General features: G+C 35.3%; 1 protein-coding gene across 11 annotated transcripts in view; it reads right to left on the bottom strand.

The window, feature by feature from the left end:
• The window catches only part of CSPP1 (centrosome and spindle pole associated protein 1), a 110374-nt gene that overhangs the window by 75278 nt on the left and 18917 nt on the right, over positions 1-16179 (bottom strand). For 6 of the 11 annotated variants that reach the window (XM_027561118.1, XM_027561123.1, XM_027561124.1 and 3 more), the window contains exons 4-8: positions 9286-9389; positions 8547-8570; positions 5298-5378; positions 3619-3717; positions 2470-2912 (exon numbers count right to left, since the gene is read on the bottom strand). In XM_027561118.1, the coding sequence (XP_027416919.1) occupies positions 2470-2912; positions 3619-3717; positions 5298-5378; positions 8547-8570; positions 9286-9389 (751 nt within the window). The remainder of the gene's footprint in view (positions 1-2469; positions 2913-3618; positions 3718-5297; positions 5379-8546; positions 8571-9285; positions 9390-16179) is intronic. The other 5 variants (XM_027561125.1, XM_027561120.1, XM_027561127.1 and 2 more) reach the window with 3 other exon arrangements.

The following is a 16179-nucleotide window of genomic DNA, read 5'->3' as shown; positions in this document are numbered from 1 at the left end:
TTTTCCTAGCAACCACTCTGCCTGAAATCATTTCTTTTTTGCTGGAAATAAGAAATCTACAAATCTGAAATACAGAAATCCAATTTTAACCTCAACTGTCAGTACTCTTGCCTAGAAAATCCCATGGATGGAGGAGCCTGGTAGAGTCAGACATGACTGAGCGACTTCCCTTTCACTCTTCACTTTCATGCACTGGAGAAGGAAATGGCAACCCACTCCAGTGTTCTTGCCTGGAGAATCCCAGGGACGGGGGAGCCTGGTGGGCTGCCGTCTATGGGGTCGCACAGAGTCAGACACGACTGAAGTGACTTAGCAGCAGCAGCAGCCATTGAGACATTATATGAAAAACCTTACATTTAGAGACGTAAAAGTTTACACAGTAACAAAATGTATAATAATGATTCACATTTTTAAGAAATATTGTTAACAACGTTAAAATGTATAACAGGAATTAGTCTCACTGACCTATATATTTAATCTAAACTACTGCTTGAGGAAGATTTTATATAGAAATTTCATTTCATTCATGGGATACATAAGAAAAAAGATTGCTCTCAAATAATTGGGCTGAAATAGATTTGTTAGTTCATGTAAAAATTATCACAAGGTATAATTACAAAAATAATAGACTAAAATATGTTAAAAACAAAACAACCATCATAGTAAGTTTTTTGAAATTCCAATCTTAAAAGGTATACATTACATTACACTCTAAACATAAATTGACACCATAAGGAAAAAAAGTTTTCATGTTCAAGTTAAGGCAGTACCAAGAGTCCATAAATATCTGTATTTCCCCAACTGAGACTTCCTGTAGTTCAGGCAGCCTTTGACGACCTCCCGATATAAACATTTTCAAATATAACATGTTACAGAATTTGGAGCATTTTCTGAAGTACAACTAGATCCAAACAAGAAATAAACTATAATTGGCATTACAAAATTCTAATCCTTCAATCAGATTACCTAAATCAAAGTGAATATGTTGTACAGCAGAAACCAACACAACCTAGTAAAGCAATTATCCTCCAATTAAAAAACTAAAAAAAAAAAAAAAGACTGGATATTAGCAGAATGTAATAACTACAGAATAAAGAGCAGATGAGAAAGAACTGCAAAGGCTTTATATGATTATTAATAATTAGAATAATAATCATGCAGCATTATGTTTCAGAAATTTTTCTAAAATATTTAAAAAATAATCTATTTGGATGAATGAATGAAACAAGTCCCATAAACTGTTCAATATTTACATTTAATCCCTATAGGTTACCTAGTCAATGAAAATATCAGATCCTATCATATTTCTATCTCCAAATCAAAAGTTAGATTAAAGCAAGTTTTGAGTATTAAGACAAATGACTTAATAAGACCCCATTGTAGCAATTAATAAATTACAAATAGTATCACAGAAACAACATCCAAAGGAACTGAAAAGCACCTAAAAATCTGATCAAAAATATTAAGTGCCATTTCACTTAAATAAATGTTCAATAAGTAACTTAAAAGCAAAAATGTTGATAAAAGTACTTAAGAGCGTAGAAACATTAAAGGAATGAACTGTATTTCATCTATTATAAAGTACTCCTACCCCCCCCCCCCCCCCCCCCCCCCCCGCCTACATTTTAACTTCTGAAACTCAAACAGCCTTGAATCTGGCTGTAAGTCAATTATTGCAGGGAGAAGTTATTTTTCTCATGCCAGTCACCATGGCACCCTAGGAGAATGAGATAACTCATTCTCACCTCAGGGTGAGAATTTCCTTATCATTTCCTTATCATTCCTAATGAATTCTCACCTCAGGGCTGTTTTGGAATTGTCCTGTCCGACTCTCTGTGACCCCATAGACGGCAGCCCACTAGGCTCCTCTGTCCCTGGGATTCTCCAGGCAAGAACACTAACACTGGAGTGGGTTGCCATTTCCTTCTCCAATGCATGAAAGTGAAAAGTTAAAGTGAAGTCGCTCAGTCGTGTCTGACTCTTAGCGACCCCATGGACTGCAGCCCACCAGGCTCCTCCGTCCATGGGATTTTCCAGGCAAGAGTACTGGAGTGGGCTGCCATTGCCTTCTCCGGTTTTGGACAATACTGCAGCATGAATTCAGACTGAAAACCTGAATCAGTACTGGCTTACATTTCAAATTCTCAGGGAAGTTCTTTTTAACTCCCTCCACTCAGTGCCAAGTTTGAGAAGTGGAAGTTTCTTTTCTGTCCTTTTCTGTGGGAAAGTTTATTTCCCTTTTCTGAAGTTGTAGCCTTTCAGTGTCCTAGCTTTTTAATTGGGTCTCTTTTTCCTTATCATGAGTTGTTTCCTTTGTTCTTCAGTGACACATAAATTATGGTATAAAACTGATAGCATCCTAAAATTAATCAAATATGTACATCAAATGAAACAGCATCTAACATAATGATAAAAAGTAACAAGAGTAATATTAAGCAAATAAAGAAAATAAAATGAAGTTGTAAATACCTGTTTTTTGTATAAACTCTCAAAAGTCTTCTATCAAAATCACTTTCATATCTAAACCTCTCATCCATGTCTTCACTTACTTCTGGATCATAGCCTGGTCTGTAAGACTGTTTATCAAAAGCAAGATCCTCATTAAACCTGTGAAATCTTCTATCTGGAATGTCAGTCGTGCTGTCAAACCTTTGATGTTTTTTACTGGAAACGCCCACTTCTTCATCAGTCTTTTTAATGACTCTTCTATTGTTCCTTAATTCAATTTCATCATCTAATTTTCGGTACCTGTCCTCTTCTAGTCGTCTTTGGTTTAGAAGTTCTTCATATGCCTCTGAAGGAGTTAAGACATCTTTTCTAGGACCCTCTGAATTTTCGAAAGATGATTGTATTTGTGAAGGTAAATCAGGTTTAACCTGACTGATAGGTTTTTTACTTCTTTGATTCTTCTGCTGGTTAATTAAAAAAAGAAGAAAAAAATCTTAATGAGATGCTATCTTCTAAAAGGTAATTAAATTCTAAAATGATGTTTAAGCTATTTACCATCTCAACTCAAAGGCTTAATCACCCATAAAAAATATCTTTTCTTTAGGAAATAACCTTCAAGGAAGTGTTATCCTTTAATAAAACTTAATAAATACAAAATAAATAGACAACAATAATATGTATAGATTGTTACAAAAAGAGAAGATAAACTATCCCAAGGAGATTTTACACATATTTTGGCAGTTAAATATTTGTTCAGAGTATTTCAAATTAAATGCCTTCTCAACACAGAGAATATAGGATGCAGTAAATTTTTCAACCACTCTTAAATTTGGTTATATTTCTTTACATATATATGTATATACATACATACAGCTAGAAATTTTTCAGTATAAAAAATCACTTAAAAATAAAATATAAACAAACATTACTTAAAACCAATCTCTAAAATTAAATCCCCTCCATGAAGTTAAAGTTAAAAAGCAGAGTAAGTTCTTCAGTATGAGATAAAACCATTTACAAAATTAAATCTCTCTCCTGTGTTTGGTTCAGTTTGGCTTAACTTTTTAAATATTTATATAAAAACTAAGTGAAATGTTTAATAATATAAAAATATTTTCAAGTGAGTACAAATATTCAGCATGTAAAGATTTATTTAGAAGCAAAACCTACCTCAGTACTCTTTTCTACCTGTCTGAACTTTTCAGTGGATTCTTCCTTATCCCTGAGAAATTGATTGTATTCTTTGTTACGTTCAAGTTTCAACCTTTCCTTAAAATAGAAAACCAAAAGGCAATGTTAAAAAAAAAAAAAAAAGGCAATGCTAATTTCAACATTAGGAAAAAGTACCTAACAGTCAAATCAGACTCATACAATTCAGAGATCCTACTCAGCATCAAACTTTACTAATAATATCAAAGGCAGGAATAGTTGTAAGGCACAGGAGATGCAGGAAGAGATCAGAGACCACCAGTGCACTTCCCCTCGTCCATTCTGGCCACATTAAAATAAGGTTTACTACATGCTTAAGTTCCAATTAACACACGAGATCTCTAACATAAGGGCATGGCTTTGATTTTGAAACACTTACTTTTTTTTTTTTTGACTTAGATGATACCTTCTTAGGACCTGTGACCAGTAAGTCCCTGAATTCTAGCTTTGTTTTTACCAACAGCAATCCTAGAGAATCCTGGTGCACTCTGCCAAAAGCATTCATAAATAAATCTCTTCCACCAGGAAGTACATGAATGTGTTTGCCAGTAGGTCTGTCATTAGCATGTTTCCAAGACTTGACCAGGCTACCTTCCTACTTTCATTCTCAAGGGTATCTCTTGCCTCTAATTCCTCACACCTCACCCTTGAAAGACCTGCTTCTATCCATTTCCTTCCCAAGTTTAAGGAAAGATCTTCGTTCTATTTAAAACATACAAACATAAAATTATCATAGTAACTAAAGTGTTATAACATCAATGTTCTGTTGAAACATAAATATGTTGTATTAGGAAATGTTCTTAAGCCCCAATAATTTTAGCATCATTGAAATAGCACAATCTAAAAAAGTTTTGTAAGAAGTGAGGCTGTCTTTTGAAACTTACTGTCTATTTGCTTTATATATCATGATTCTGATCTAGCTTGGGAATCTGAATATCTGCAAGAGGAATACAGTGCTTAATCACTACCCACTGTTAAGATAATATACATTTATTTGTGATAGAACACATATTCAAATAGCCCAAAAGTCTCCTATATAAAAGCTCAGTATACTCTCATCCTGGAGAAGGCAATGGCACCCCACTCCAGTACTCTTGCCTGGAAAATCCCATGGACGGAGGAGCCTGGAAGGCTGCAGTCCATGGTGTCGCTGAGGGTCAGACATGACTGAGCAACTTCACTTTCACTTTTCACTGTCATACATTGGAGAAGGAAATGGCAATCCACTCCAGTGTTCTTGCCTGGAGAATCCCAGGGACGGGGGAGCCTGATGGGCTGCCGTCTATGGGGTCACGTAGAGTCGGACACGACTGAAGTGACTTAGCAGCATACTCTCATCCACTCATCTCACTGATAATTTTTTTCATATACCATGAACTTTATAGCTTAGAAATCAATGCTTTAAAAAATGAATTCTGAATATTCAATTAATATATTAAAGGAATATAGCAAATTACATGGTTACAAATGTAACATTCCAAAACATTTTTTAAACAGCACTAGAGACTCAACAGATTTTGAAAAAAATCAAGTATGGAAAATGACGTAAACTTGTTTGCATTTAAATCAAGAATATGCTCTTTCATGATTTTGATGCCTCAAGAAACTGCTATCCATAACAACTATTCCTATCCACCTACCTTAGCAGATAACCTCTCACCAATAGGAAGGGAAACTCCCAGAGTAGATGGATCTGTTTCACTCGTGGATAGAAAATTTTTCTGTATATAGACACACACATTAAAAAAATATATTACCTAATTGACTTTATAAAATGCTTCATAAATGTGCTTTACATTCTATTAATATAGTCTAAATTATTACATTATTCAGAGCAACAGAATGAAATGGAGATGAAGACAGAAACTACAAATGTGTGAAGACTATACCAAAATTAGAAAAGAGAATTTTCTAATTTCTCTGCAATTATGGATATCTATTTAAATGCCAGAAGATATAAACTATGAACATTATTTCTTTCTGAGCCTCTCCATTCCTGTCCATTAAGCATTTATGTAATGCAATGTGACAGACAGAGCATCAGACTAGGAATCCAAAGGCCTGGGCTCTTGGACCAGCTACAACAATTTTCAGCTGTGCTACACTGAGCAAGTCACTTAATCTCTCTGATCCAGACTTTCTTCTGTAAAATGAAACTGGAATCTGTTCTGCCTTAACAAAGCTGCTACACAATCAAGAAGGATTTAAAAAATGTAAAATCGCTTTGAACACCATAAAACAAACACAAGAGATTTATAAAAAATATATATAATCCCCAACTTTCTGGTACTGGTGCTGAGTAGTCATATAATCTGGAGAAGTTACTTAATTTATCTGCTTCTGTTTCTTTGTAAAACAATAATAATAACAACGTCTATATTATTAGGTAATGAGGATTAAATCAATCAATACTTATTAACCTAATTCTATGACTTTACTGTATTCATAAAACAAGCAATTTAATACTTTTCTGTTACTTTTACAGGTGACAGGGAGAAAAAGATAAGCATATGTTCCCTATATTTAAGAGATTTATAATTCAAATGATGAAACAAACATGGAAACAAATAACTACAATATAATGTACTGCAACAGAGTTATACTCAAAACATCATGGGAACAAAATAATTGATAAAAGACTAATCTGAATTTAGAAATAAGCTGTGCTACAAAAGCTAATTTGAAAGGTGGTTATATAAATTCTAAGCTTATTTAGTAAGAGAAACAATTTGACACACAACTAGATCCCTGAATCAGTCTGATCCCTATATACCAAAGTACAATGTAAACCTAGTCATTTTGTAGTTACACATGTATCAAAAAAACAGAGTTCCAATTTTGAGCATACAGAGATACTGCATCCTTATTCCTTCATTAAGCCATGCCCAACTTTAAAGCCGGCCCAGAATGATGTCTGTACTTTTCAATAAAATGAAAAAAACTAGTAATAAGAATGACACAGTGAGCTTTGCTGAACTTTAATCATTCACTCATTCATTTAGTAATTATTGAGTGCAACAATGTCTACACTGTTCGACACATCTGGGACTTAACAGTGAAGAAAACAAAAGATCTTTGCCTTCCCAAAGTTCACATTCCAGCAGGGGAAACTGACAAGAAATAATAAACACAATGAAGAGTAATTCTACAGTATGTTAGAAGGTGGTAAGTGCTGTGGCCAAAAAATAAATAAATAAAATGAAAAGAATAGTTTATAGGTAGCCTACAGGCTTCTAGGGGATGGGAGTCAAAAGACTGGAAATCTGGAGTTCCCTTTTTAGACATGCTCAACACAAGATTCCCACTAGATTTCTAAGTGAAAATGTCAAGAGTCTGAGGTTCAGGAGAGAGATCTGGGCTGGAAATAATTTACTGACTCAGTTTAAAAACTTCTTCTGAGAATATGTTCTTTTTGTGTTTAGATGGCCAAGTGTTTTTTATTCTAAAGACTAGAAAGATGGTAGTTAACTGTTTAAGTGGCTCTTCTTGGCAGAACTTTAAGATTTGATCATTTTTTAAAGTTAATACTCTTGCAAAAGTCTGGAAGCCACAAGAAATCCAGAGAGAATGGGACTTGGAAACTGTACATATTCCAGGGGTCAAGGAAGCCATGGCAGCCGCCTCCCCATATCCTACATAATTTTCTTTTTCCCTTGCTTTCCTCTCCACTCCCGCTTTCTCAGATGTCAACCAAAAATTGTCTTTGTCATATTAAGGAACTACTGTTCCTCTACCACAACTATATTCTTTATGATGTAAGACCAAAAATTCCTTCACAGCCCTTTACATTTAAAGATTTGTGCTCCTCAATTCTTCTCTTTCATAAAGGCAATTTCTTCTTATACCTTCCAGTGCCATTCTTTTTTAAAAACGTTGTGTCTATAAAATAATGTAAAATCCACAAGTGAAAGTGGTGGTGGTTTAGTCGCAGGTTTTGTCCAACTCTTGCGGCCCCACGGACTATAGCAGATACTAAAGGAAAACCTCAGCCAAGGAGCGGTAGGGAAGGGGAGAGGACAATGAGGCTCAAGGCCAGGGAGGCAGGCTAGATCGTGAAGAGACTACTCATGTCATGCTAAGGAATCTGGATTTTTATCCTGAAGGCAGAGAGGAGACACAGAAGGATTTCAACTGGTAAGGGACAAGATCATGCTGGAAAGTATTATGGAGAATGGGCTGAGAATCAGGGCAAGGAGATCAGTCAAAAATCTGGAGGCCTTTCCTGATCATTACAGTACCTGCCTTGTTAAGAGTTATCACTGTCTGAATTGTATAAATGTTATCTCTACAACTAGATTCTAAGCCCCTTGAAGACAAAATTCATACCAGATTCATCTCCATGACAAGTGTTTAAAAAGTGTTGGCTGAAAGATAAATGGATGTGTGAGATTCATTTTAAAAATAGTCATTTTCCAATATATGTTTGCAAATGTAATCCACAGGTTTGGGAACCAAAATATCGAGTAATCCAGACTGACAACAAACAGTTCAAAAATATCTTAGAGTATCTTAAATATTCTGTCGTTTTATTAATCTTAATGCAACTAGTACAATTATAATTAATTTGAAGAACAAAAACGTGCATGCTGAGAACAAATGAATTTACAATAGCTGCAGAATATTTCTAAAAGATGCATAAGAAAGCAACAAAAACAAATGCAAAGCAGGAATCAAAAAGAATGCTTGATTGCACTAATGGAAATGTACAATGTATAGAGTGTCATTTTGCTAAAAGCAAGGATCCAAAACGGTGCCATTAAAAAGTCTCTGAATCACAAATGAAGTTATTTTTATTAGTTTGCGAACAACAATATCATATATGCAAATAATCACAAGCTACTGGATCTAAAACAAAACAGTAAAGAAGAACATTTTGCAGGCAACCCTACCTTTCTTTTTGCTTGTGTAATACCCTAAAGTCAAGGGAAACAAACCATTGGTAAAATGTATTCAAAGTCCTTTCTCTTTATGTCAAATCAGAATGAATAAGAGACGATTCATACATGTGGAATAAACATTACAAAGCAGGAAGAAACTAAAGAATCTCTTGGGATGACTAGAAACATGATGACTGTTTTAGATACATTTATAACCTAGTAAACTACATTTTAAAACTTATAATAATTAGTTATCATATAATTTAACAAAAAATACTTAAAACAAGAGTTCCACTAAGTAAATAGATTAAACCATAAAGCAAAACCTGATAGTTAAGGAAATATGCTGAATGACGTTTTATAAGCTTAGTTCTTAAGAAAATAATTAGAAACTAGAACTCCACATGTCATTTTAATACATGGTTGAGGGGAAGAGAGTAGTAGGCTGGGCTATTTTACACCATGACTACTTTACAAAAAACATGAACAACAAGAACTTACAATCTCATTTAAAATTAGAACCCACTGTCCTCCTTAAAAGGTCAAGAGTCTGTTATTTCATGGCACCAATGCTCAGAATCATTTTTTTCTCTATCAGTGTCATATGTATCACTTAACTTTCGCTGCAGTACATTGCTAGATACCCCTAAAAATGTAAATATTAATGTATATGACTAAAAAATCTTATGAAAATAAATTCAGGAGGTAAATTCTAAAGCACAAAACCAAACAAGTTACTAGAACTCATTACCTGAGTAAGATAGCGTCTGTAATCTTGTCGCAATTCTTCTTTCAGTTTATGTTTCTTCTGTTCATAGTCTTCCCCAAGTGGTAAACTTAATCCATAATCAATTCCTAGAAAGAAAACAACTTCTTAAGCAATGTAGCTCATTGCAACCCAATCTCAATTTCAATGCAGTGTCTTATAACAAAGCACAGTAGGAAGGAACACAGTCATGTGGATTCTGAGACTTGGATCAGGATAATAAATTTTTTATTTGAAATGTTTCAATAGGTAACACATTCAAACAATGGAAAATATCCCTCCCACCCACTTCTCCCGCCCAGAACAACCAACACTGCTGTATCTGTGTCTTCTTCCAAAGGTTTTTAATACATCTATAAAAGGTGTCTTCATAGTACTATGTGGGTGTGTGTTATATTTAGTTCTTCCCCCTTTAGATAGATGGCTCTGCATTGTTTGCCATCTTGCTTTTCTTTTTTTTTTTTTTTTTTTGACATGGACCATTTTTAAAGTCTTTATTGAACTTGTTACAACATTGTCTCTGCTCTATCTCTGGTTTTTTGGCTGCAAGGCTTGCAGGATGCCAGCTCCCCAAACAGGGATCTGTTCCCACACCCCCTAGATTGGAAGGTGAGGTCTCAACCACTGGACTGCCAGGGAAGTCCCTCCCATCTCGCTTTTTGAAGGACAGCAAAATTAAAGCAAAGAAAAGCCAATTACCTTTACTTCTTCTTTTAATTCTGCTGAAATTTCTTTTAAAATACCTACAACAACTTTAATATGTGTCTTTCAGTCTGTGAAAATTAATAATGTGATATTCTAACATAAAAGAATATGTGTCATAACAATTTTTTAATTGAGGTATAGCTGATTTACAATGTTGTGCTAATTTCTGCTGTACAGCAAAGTTATTTAGTTACACATATACATGTAAAAATGAAAGTGAAGTCGCTCAGTCATGTCCGACTCTTTACGACCCCATGGACTGTATAGTCCATGGAATTCTCTAGGCCAGAATACTGGAGTGGGTAGCCTTTCCCTTCTCCAGGGGATCTTCCCAACCCAGGGAGTTTTTCGTATTCCTTTCCATTATGGTTTATCACAGGATATTGAATATAACATGTCTGAAAAAACCAGCCATGCATGGTTTAGGCTGAAATTTCCAAAAAATTTTAAAGTTGCCAATTCTGATTTCATATAAATGGATATTAATTTTTATTGTGGTAAAACAGACATTTTAACCATTTTCAGGCATACAGTTCACTGGTATTAAGTACATTGAAAATGTTGTGCAATCATTACCACTATCCATTTCTAGAGTTTTGTCATTCCAAATAGAAATTCTGTAGAAGAATCTTAGTTTTCTAAGAAAAACTTCCATTTTGAGTAGGGCCTTCTTATGCAAGAGTTCAAAAATCGAATTACATTTTGGGGTGATGACCATAGCGATGGCTGCACAACTTGTAAATACACTGAAGACCACTGAATTGTACAATTTAAATGGGTAAACTCTATGGTATGTAAATTGTATCTTAATAAAACAATTAAAATCAAATTATATACTTTAAAAATATTTTTAATACTAAAACACTATGTCAAGCACCGATATCACATAAGTGTTTCAATTTCTGAAGCCTCTTTCGCTTTTTTAGTCCTACTAGGCAATACTAACGGAGAAGGCAATGGCACCCCACTCCAATACTCTTGCCTGGAAAATCCCATGGACAGAGGAGGCTGGTAGGCGGCAGTCCATGGGGTCGCTAAGAGTCGGACACGACTTAGCAACTTCACTTTCACTTTTTTACTTTCATGCATTGGGGAAGGAAATGGCAACCCACTTCAGTGTTCTTGCCTGGAGAATCCCAGGGACGGGGAAGCCTGGTGGGCTGCCATCTATGGGGTCACACAGAGTCGGACACGACTGAAGCGACTTAGCAGCAGCAGCAACAAGCAATACTAAAGTATAAAATATTATTTCTGAACAAAATTAATTTTCCTCAAAGTCAGCTACAAGAAATACAGATGAAACAACTGACTGTAAGTAATACACCAACAAGGATATTACCATTTTTTCTGCCTTATTCCTCATAATGCATCTAAATGATGGAAACTTTTCATGACTGGTCGTATCACTGCTTTGTTACATCACTAAAATGTTTCAGGAGCAAAAATAAAACCAAAGTAGTATAAATATAAATGAATGTCAATTGATTTTTATGTAATACTAAATTCCCCTTCCTACCATAAAAACCCGAATTCTCTTCATAAACACTCCTGGCCTACTTAACTCCTAATGACGAGGGTATGACAGAGGACTCCTTAAAGACACCTCTTACTCATGCTCCCAATTCTCTTCCAGAAGAATCTAAAGCATTCCATATAAATTCATCTGAGAAAGACATTCTTTCCTCACAAAGAAAATTTAAAAACCTATTTTCAAAGAGACAGAATTTAAGCCTAAGAGAAAAATGGCTTGCTTCTCACATTCAGAAAGGAATTTCAGACATGAAATTAAACTATAAAATCCATGAATGCATGGTCCACGCTTTATTCAACTTTACAATAAATGTATATATGAATGAATGCCTGAGTAAGAGAAAGATTAAGAAGAAAAACACTATTCTTAGTATTTCATTTCTGCTTTTAGGAGTATAATTGCATAGAAAGAGTAAGCATAATGACTAGTAACCAGAGTTACATGTCTCTAGTTACACAGGGTCACAATGGATGCATTATTGTGTCAAGGAGGAAAAGAAAACAATGCTAGAAGGATGATGCCCCCCAATGTGCTCAGCTTTCCTACTCAGCAGAACAAGTAATTTACATCTTTTTAAGTCATGTATTTAAGGTGGCTTTTACTGCTGATTTTCAACTCTGCTTGGTGGGTTTATATGAAAGAAAATAAAGAAAAGTATGGTTCATTTTCATCTATAATTACTATTCATATGAAGTTTATCATGAGTATCTGCTTTTTACTATTGATTCAAATAGTATTTGTAATAACTGTCTTAAAAAATGAGTGAGAATACATAATACCTTCAGAATTATCTAAAATTTTATTAACTAAATGTTCAGTCAACAGAAAATACTTAGTTTTTAATTATTTTTGTTATCTGGTACCAATATTTTACAATATTAGAGGTAGGTCATAGACCTAAAATTAAGAACTGTATAGAACAATTTAAATATTCTGTGGACTTTAAGTATTAACAATGGGATCCTAACTGACTTAAGGAACTGAAAAATATGGTGAACTTACTTTTTCAGGGCAGTTGTCTTCTGATTGTTCCAGGGGCAAGTAAAGCATCAGTGTCACCTTAGGGTCAGTTGAAGTGATGTCACTTCACCAAATACAACATCAGTGACTCTAAGTTAACATTATGCTTCAGAGCTAGAGCAATTAAAAGTATCTGGTTTCCATAGTGGCTATGGGTTAAATATTTAAAACCACAGTGTGTAATCTTTTAAAAATTAGTTTTAATTTTCTAAATAGCACTCATAGTAAATACTTTACAGATTACCATGGAACACTTAGTTTCTTCTTTTCAGTATTATATTACCATCAAAAAGTATTACATCAAAATAATCAAAGGACAAATTATAGGAAATAATACTAAGCCTTTCCATAAGCAAATGACTTATCAAGAGATGCAAACACTTTGAGGAGAACTTCAGCTAAAAGACATCATTACAAAGGACCCATTTGACTTGTACAAACTACAACAAAGAGGCAGAATGTTTGGGATTTAGCTTTGAATAAGAGAAACCGGAGAAGGAAATGGCAACCCACTCCAGTATTCTTGCCTGGAGAATCTCATGGATGGAGGAGCCTGGGGGACTACAGTCCATGGGGTCGAAAAGAGTCGGACATGACTGAGCGACTTCACTCACTCAAGACCACATATGCTACAAGGAGTGACAATTAAAAGTACTACTAAAAATTAGTAAAAACAATTTTCTTATATTTTGTCTAATATCCAAAATCTTTTTTAGTTAAACCCTAGAATGACGCTGCAATATGAAACTCTGCTGTTGTTTCTTTGCTGATATTATTTTTAAATTGCAGCAATGTAATTTTCCTTCCTTATAATTCTTTTCCAAATTTCCATAAGCACAACTGTATTTAGAATAATTTTTAAAAATCATACTAATTTCTAGTAACAAGAATAAAATTTTTTCTTACTTCAATAATCTGCAAACTTTTTGCTTGCAGATTTACTTGACTTCTAAGAATGAAAACTAAAATAAATTTTGGAGGTTCTGGAGCCTGAAATCAATGGCACTTTGATATGAGTGAGAGATACTGCCTAGAAATGGCGGATGGATAAAAAACACCTAGGGCCTACAAACATTAAAGATGGATTCTGGAGTATCCAAAGTTTAGAGGTGAGGGAGAGAGAAAGGAACCAGAAAAAATAAAGACTGAAAAGGACTGTGTTGGGAGTCTTCAAAGCCACCCCCAGGTTTGTTGACTTGACAGGACTCATAGAATGCAGAAGCCATTATACTCACAATTATGGTTTATTACCCTGAAAGGATACAAAGCAAAACTAACAGGAATGTGGCACTGTCCAGGGTAAACTAGGTTCAAACTTCAAGAGTTCTTCCCCAGTGGAATCATACAGGACGTGCCTAATTCTTGCACAACAAGCCGTGACAGCACACGTGAAGTGTTGTCTCCCAGGGAAGCTCCCTACTCAGTGCCCAGGGTTTTTAATAGGAGCTGGTCACTCAGGCACCCTCTGCCTAGTACGTAACAAAATTCCAGACTCTACAGACAGAAAGCAGGTACTCTACATAAACCATATGGTTTATATAAAGTTTAGGCACAATGACCCATTCTTTTTATCAGTGTAAGAAACTATTTACAAGCTAAGTTTCAGACAGCAACCAACAGCCAGTCTGCAGTGGAAACCCTAGCAGCAGACAATAACTGTTCCAGGTCTGTCAATAAACAGCAAGGTTCTTTTTAATCTCAAGAGGTCATGGTCATGCCCCTATACTGTAAATGGTGGTATCTTCAAACGCACAACAGGATTTATGCTACCATATACAGAAAAAGAAGAGAGGGTTATACACATGTGTGCAGTCTAGTCATGAAACTGTATACAAGAAACTGCTAAATAACCAGAGGACAAGGTTAGGAGGATCATCAATTCTCATGCTATATACTTCTGTGTCAATTTTTTTTTTTTTTTTTACCATGTGCACGTTTTCCTTTATTTCTTTAATGAAAAACAAAGGGGGGAAAACCCTTAAATACAGCAATGCTCTCATCCCTATCATTGAGCCAGGAACTACACTTTAAAAGCGGTACAAAATCTATGGATGTAAAGTCAAAATACACACATACAAAAAAAACGTTGAAAGTATTTACTGTATTACTTATTAAAAATGTCTTCCAGGATATAAAACATCAAAATGAAAAGAATAATCCTCAACCAATCTAAAAGGAAATGTTCGACTTCTCTAAAGAAGAGACAGGATGAGGGGATGATCTTTGACTGAGGTATAACAGAACTAAATTTAAAAGATTAAAGGAAGCATTTCTCATCAATAATGCTTATGAAACATGAAAATGAGCTGGTCAGAAAGGTTTAGGACTTTTAAATAAAATAATAACAAGTATTATGCCTAGAAATGGTTTAGGGAAATGGAAAACAGCATTTGCTTTTACAGACTGTTTTCAGCCGATTTTCTCATAATTTCATTAAATCTAAATAATTCTAACCAACTCCTTATCAATGACACCATTTCATCAGCATATATTAACTAAGCCATGCACATGCTGTGTATAAGAAAGAATCTAGCTAGCCTCTGTCTCTGGGAGGTAACGTCTAAATTCTTGGAATCTTCTGAGTCATGAGATCATATGTTACTCATGACAGGTCCCCAGAACAAACCTCTAAGTTGATACTAATAAGGTGACTCACAATGAGTCCCTAGATGGTTTAAGCTAAAGAGATAATACAGATAGGGACTGTTCACACCAAAAAGATCAAACATGTAATTGGAGTGTTGGCCCATTGACCCATGTGACATCAGCCTGACCTCAGGAAAGCAGGAGGTCTGGAGAGAATGAGCCACATGGACAGTGACAAAATCATTCATGCTTATACAACGAAACCCCTGTAAAAATTCTAGACACCAAAGCTCAGGTGAGCTTCCTAGGTGGCAGTACTCTATACTGTCACCTATTAATGTGCTAGGAGGGTAACACATCCCTGAGGCTGATGGAACCTTCACGTTCGGACCCTCCCAGACCAGGCCCTGTTTTGTATGTTTCTTCCTTTGCCTGGCTGATCTGTATCCTTTTGCTGTAATAAACCGGTAATGATAAATACAGCACTCTCCTGAGCTCTGGGAGTCATCTAGAGAGTTATCAAACTTGAGGTGGTAGAAACAGTTCATCTGAAGGAAGGATGGCCCGTGAACCCCACACTTGCACCTGGTATTTGAAGTAAGCGAAGTCTTGTAGATTAAGACTTGCAGAAGTCTTAACACTCCTCAAATCCTTTGCTCAGAGGTATAAATGGTGGAAGAAGGAGCTACATGGATAAGCATTATCCATGAATATCATCGTCTAACAGAAATGAATTTACATAATCATAAAAATGTAGTGGTACATGGGGTCGCTAAGAGTCGGACATGACTGAGCGACTTCACTTTCACTTTTCACTTTCATGCATTGGAGAAGGAAATGGCAACCCACTCCAGTGTTCTTGCCTGGAGAATCCCAGGGATAGGGGAGCCTGGTGGGCTGCCGTCTATGGGGTCGCACAGGGTCGGACACGACTGAAGAGACTTAGCAGCAGCAGCAGTACGTGACAGCTGTACAATGAGCTATTAATAGACAGTCTTCGTTGGCTAAAACAAATATTGCCAGTTTACCTATCACTG

The sequence above is a fragment of the Bos indicus x Bos taurus genome, chromosome 14 (genome assembly GCF_003369695.1).
Source record: "Bos indicus x Bos taurus breed Angus x Brahman F1 hybrid chromosome 14, Bos_hybrid_MaternalHap_v2.0, whole genome shotgun sequence".
In the NCBI taxonomy this organism is placed as follows: Eukaryota; Metazoa; Chordata; class Mammalia; order Artiodactyla; family Bovidae; genus Bos; species Bos indicus x Bos taurus.
Note: the sequence above shows the minus strand (reverse complement) of the source record. Positions and strands in the feature narration are given on the sequence as shown.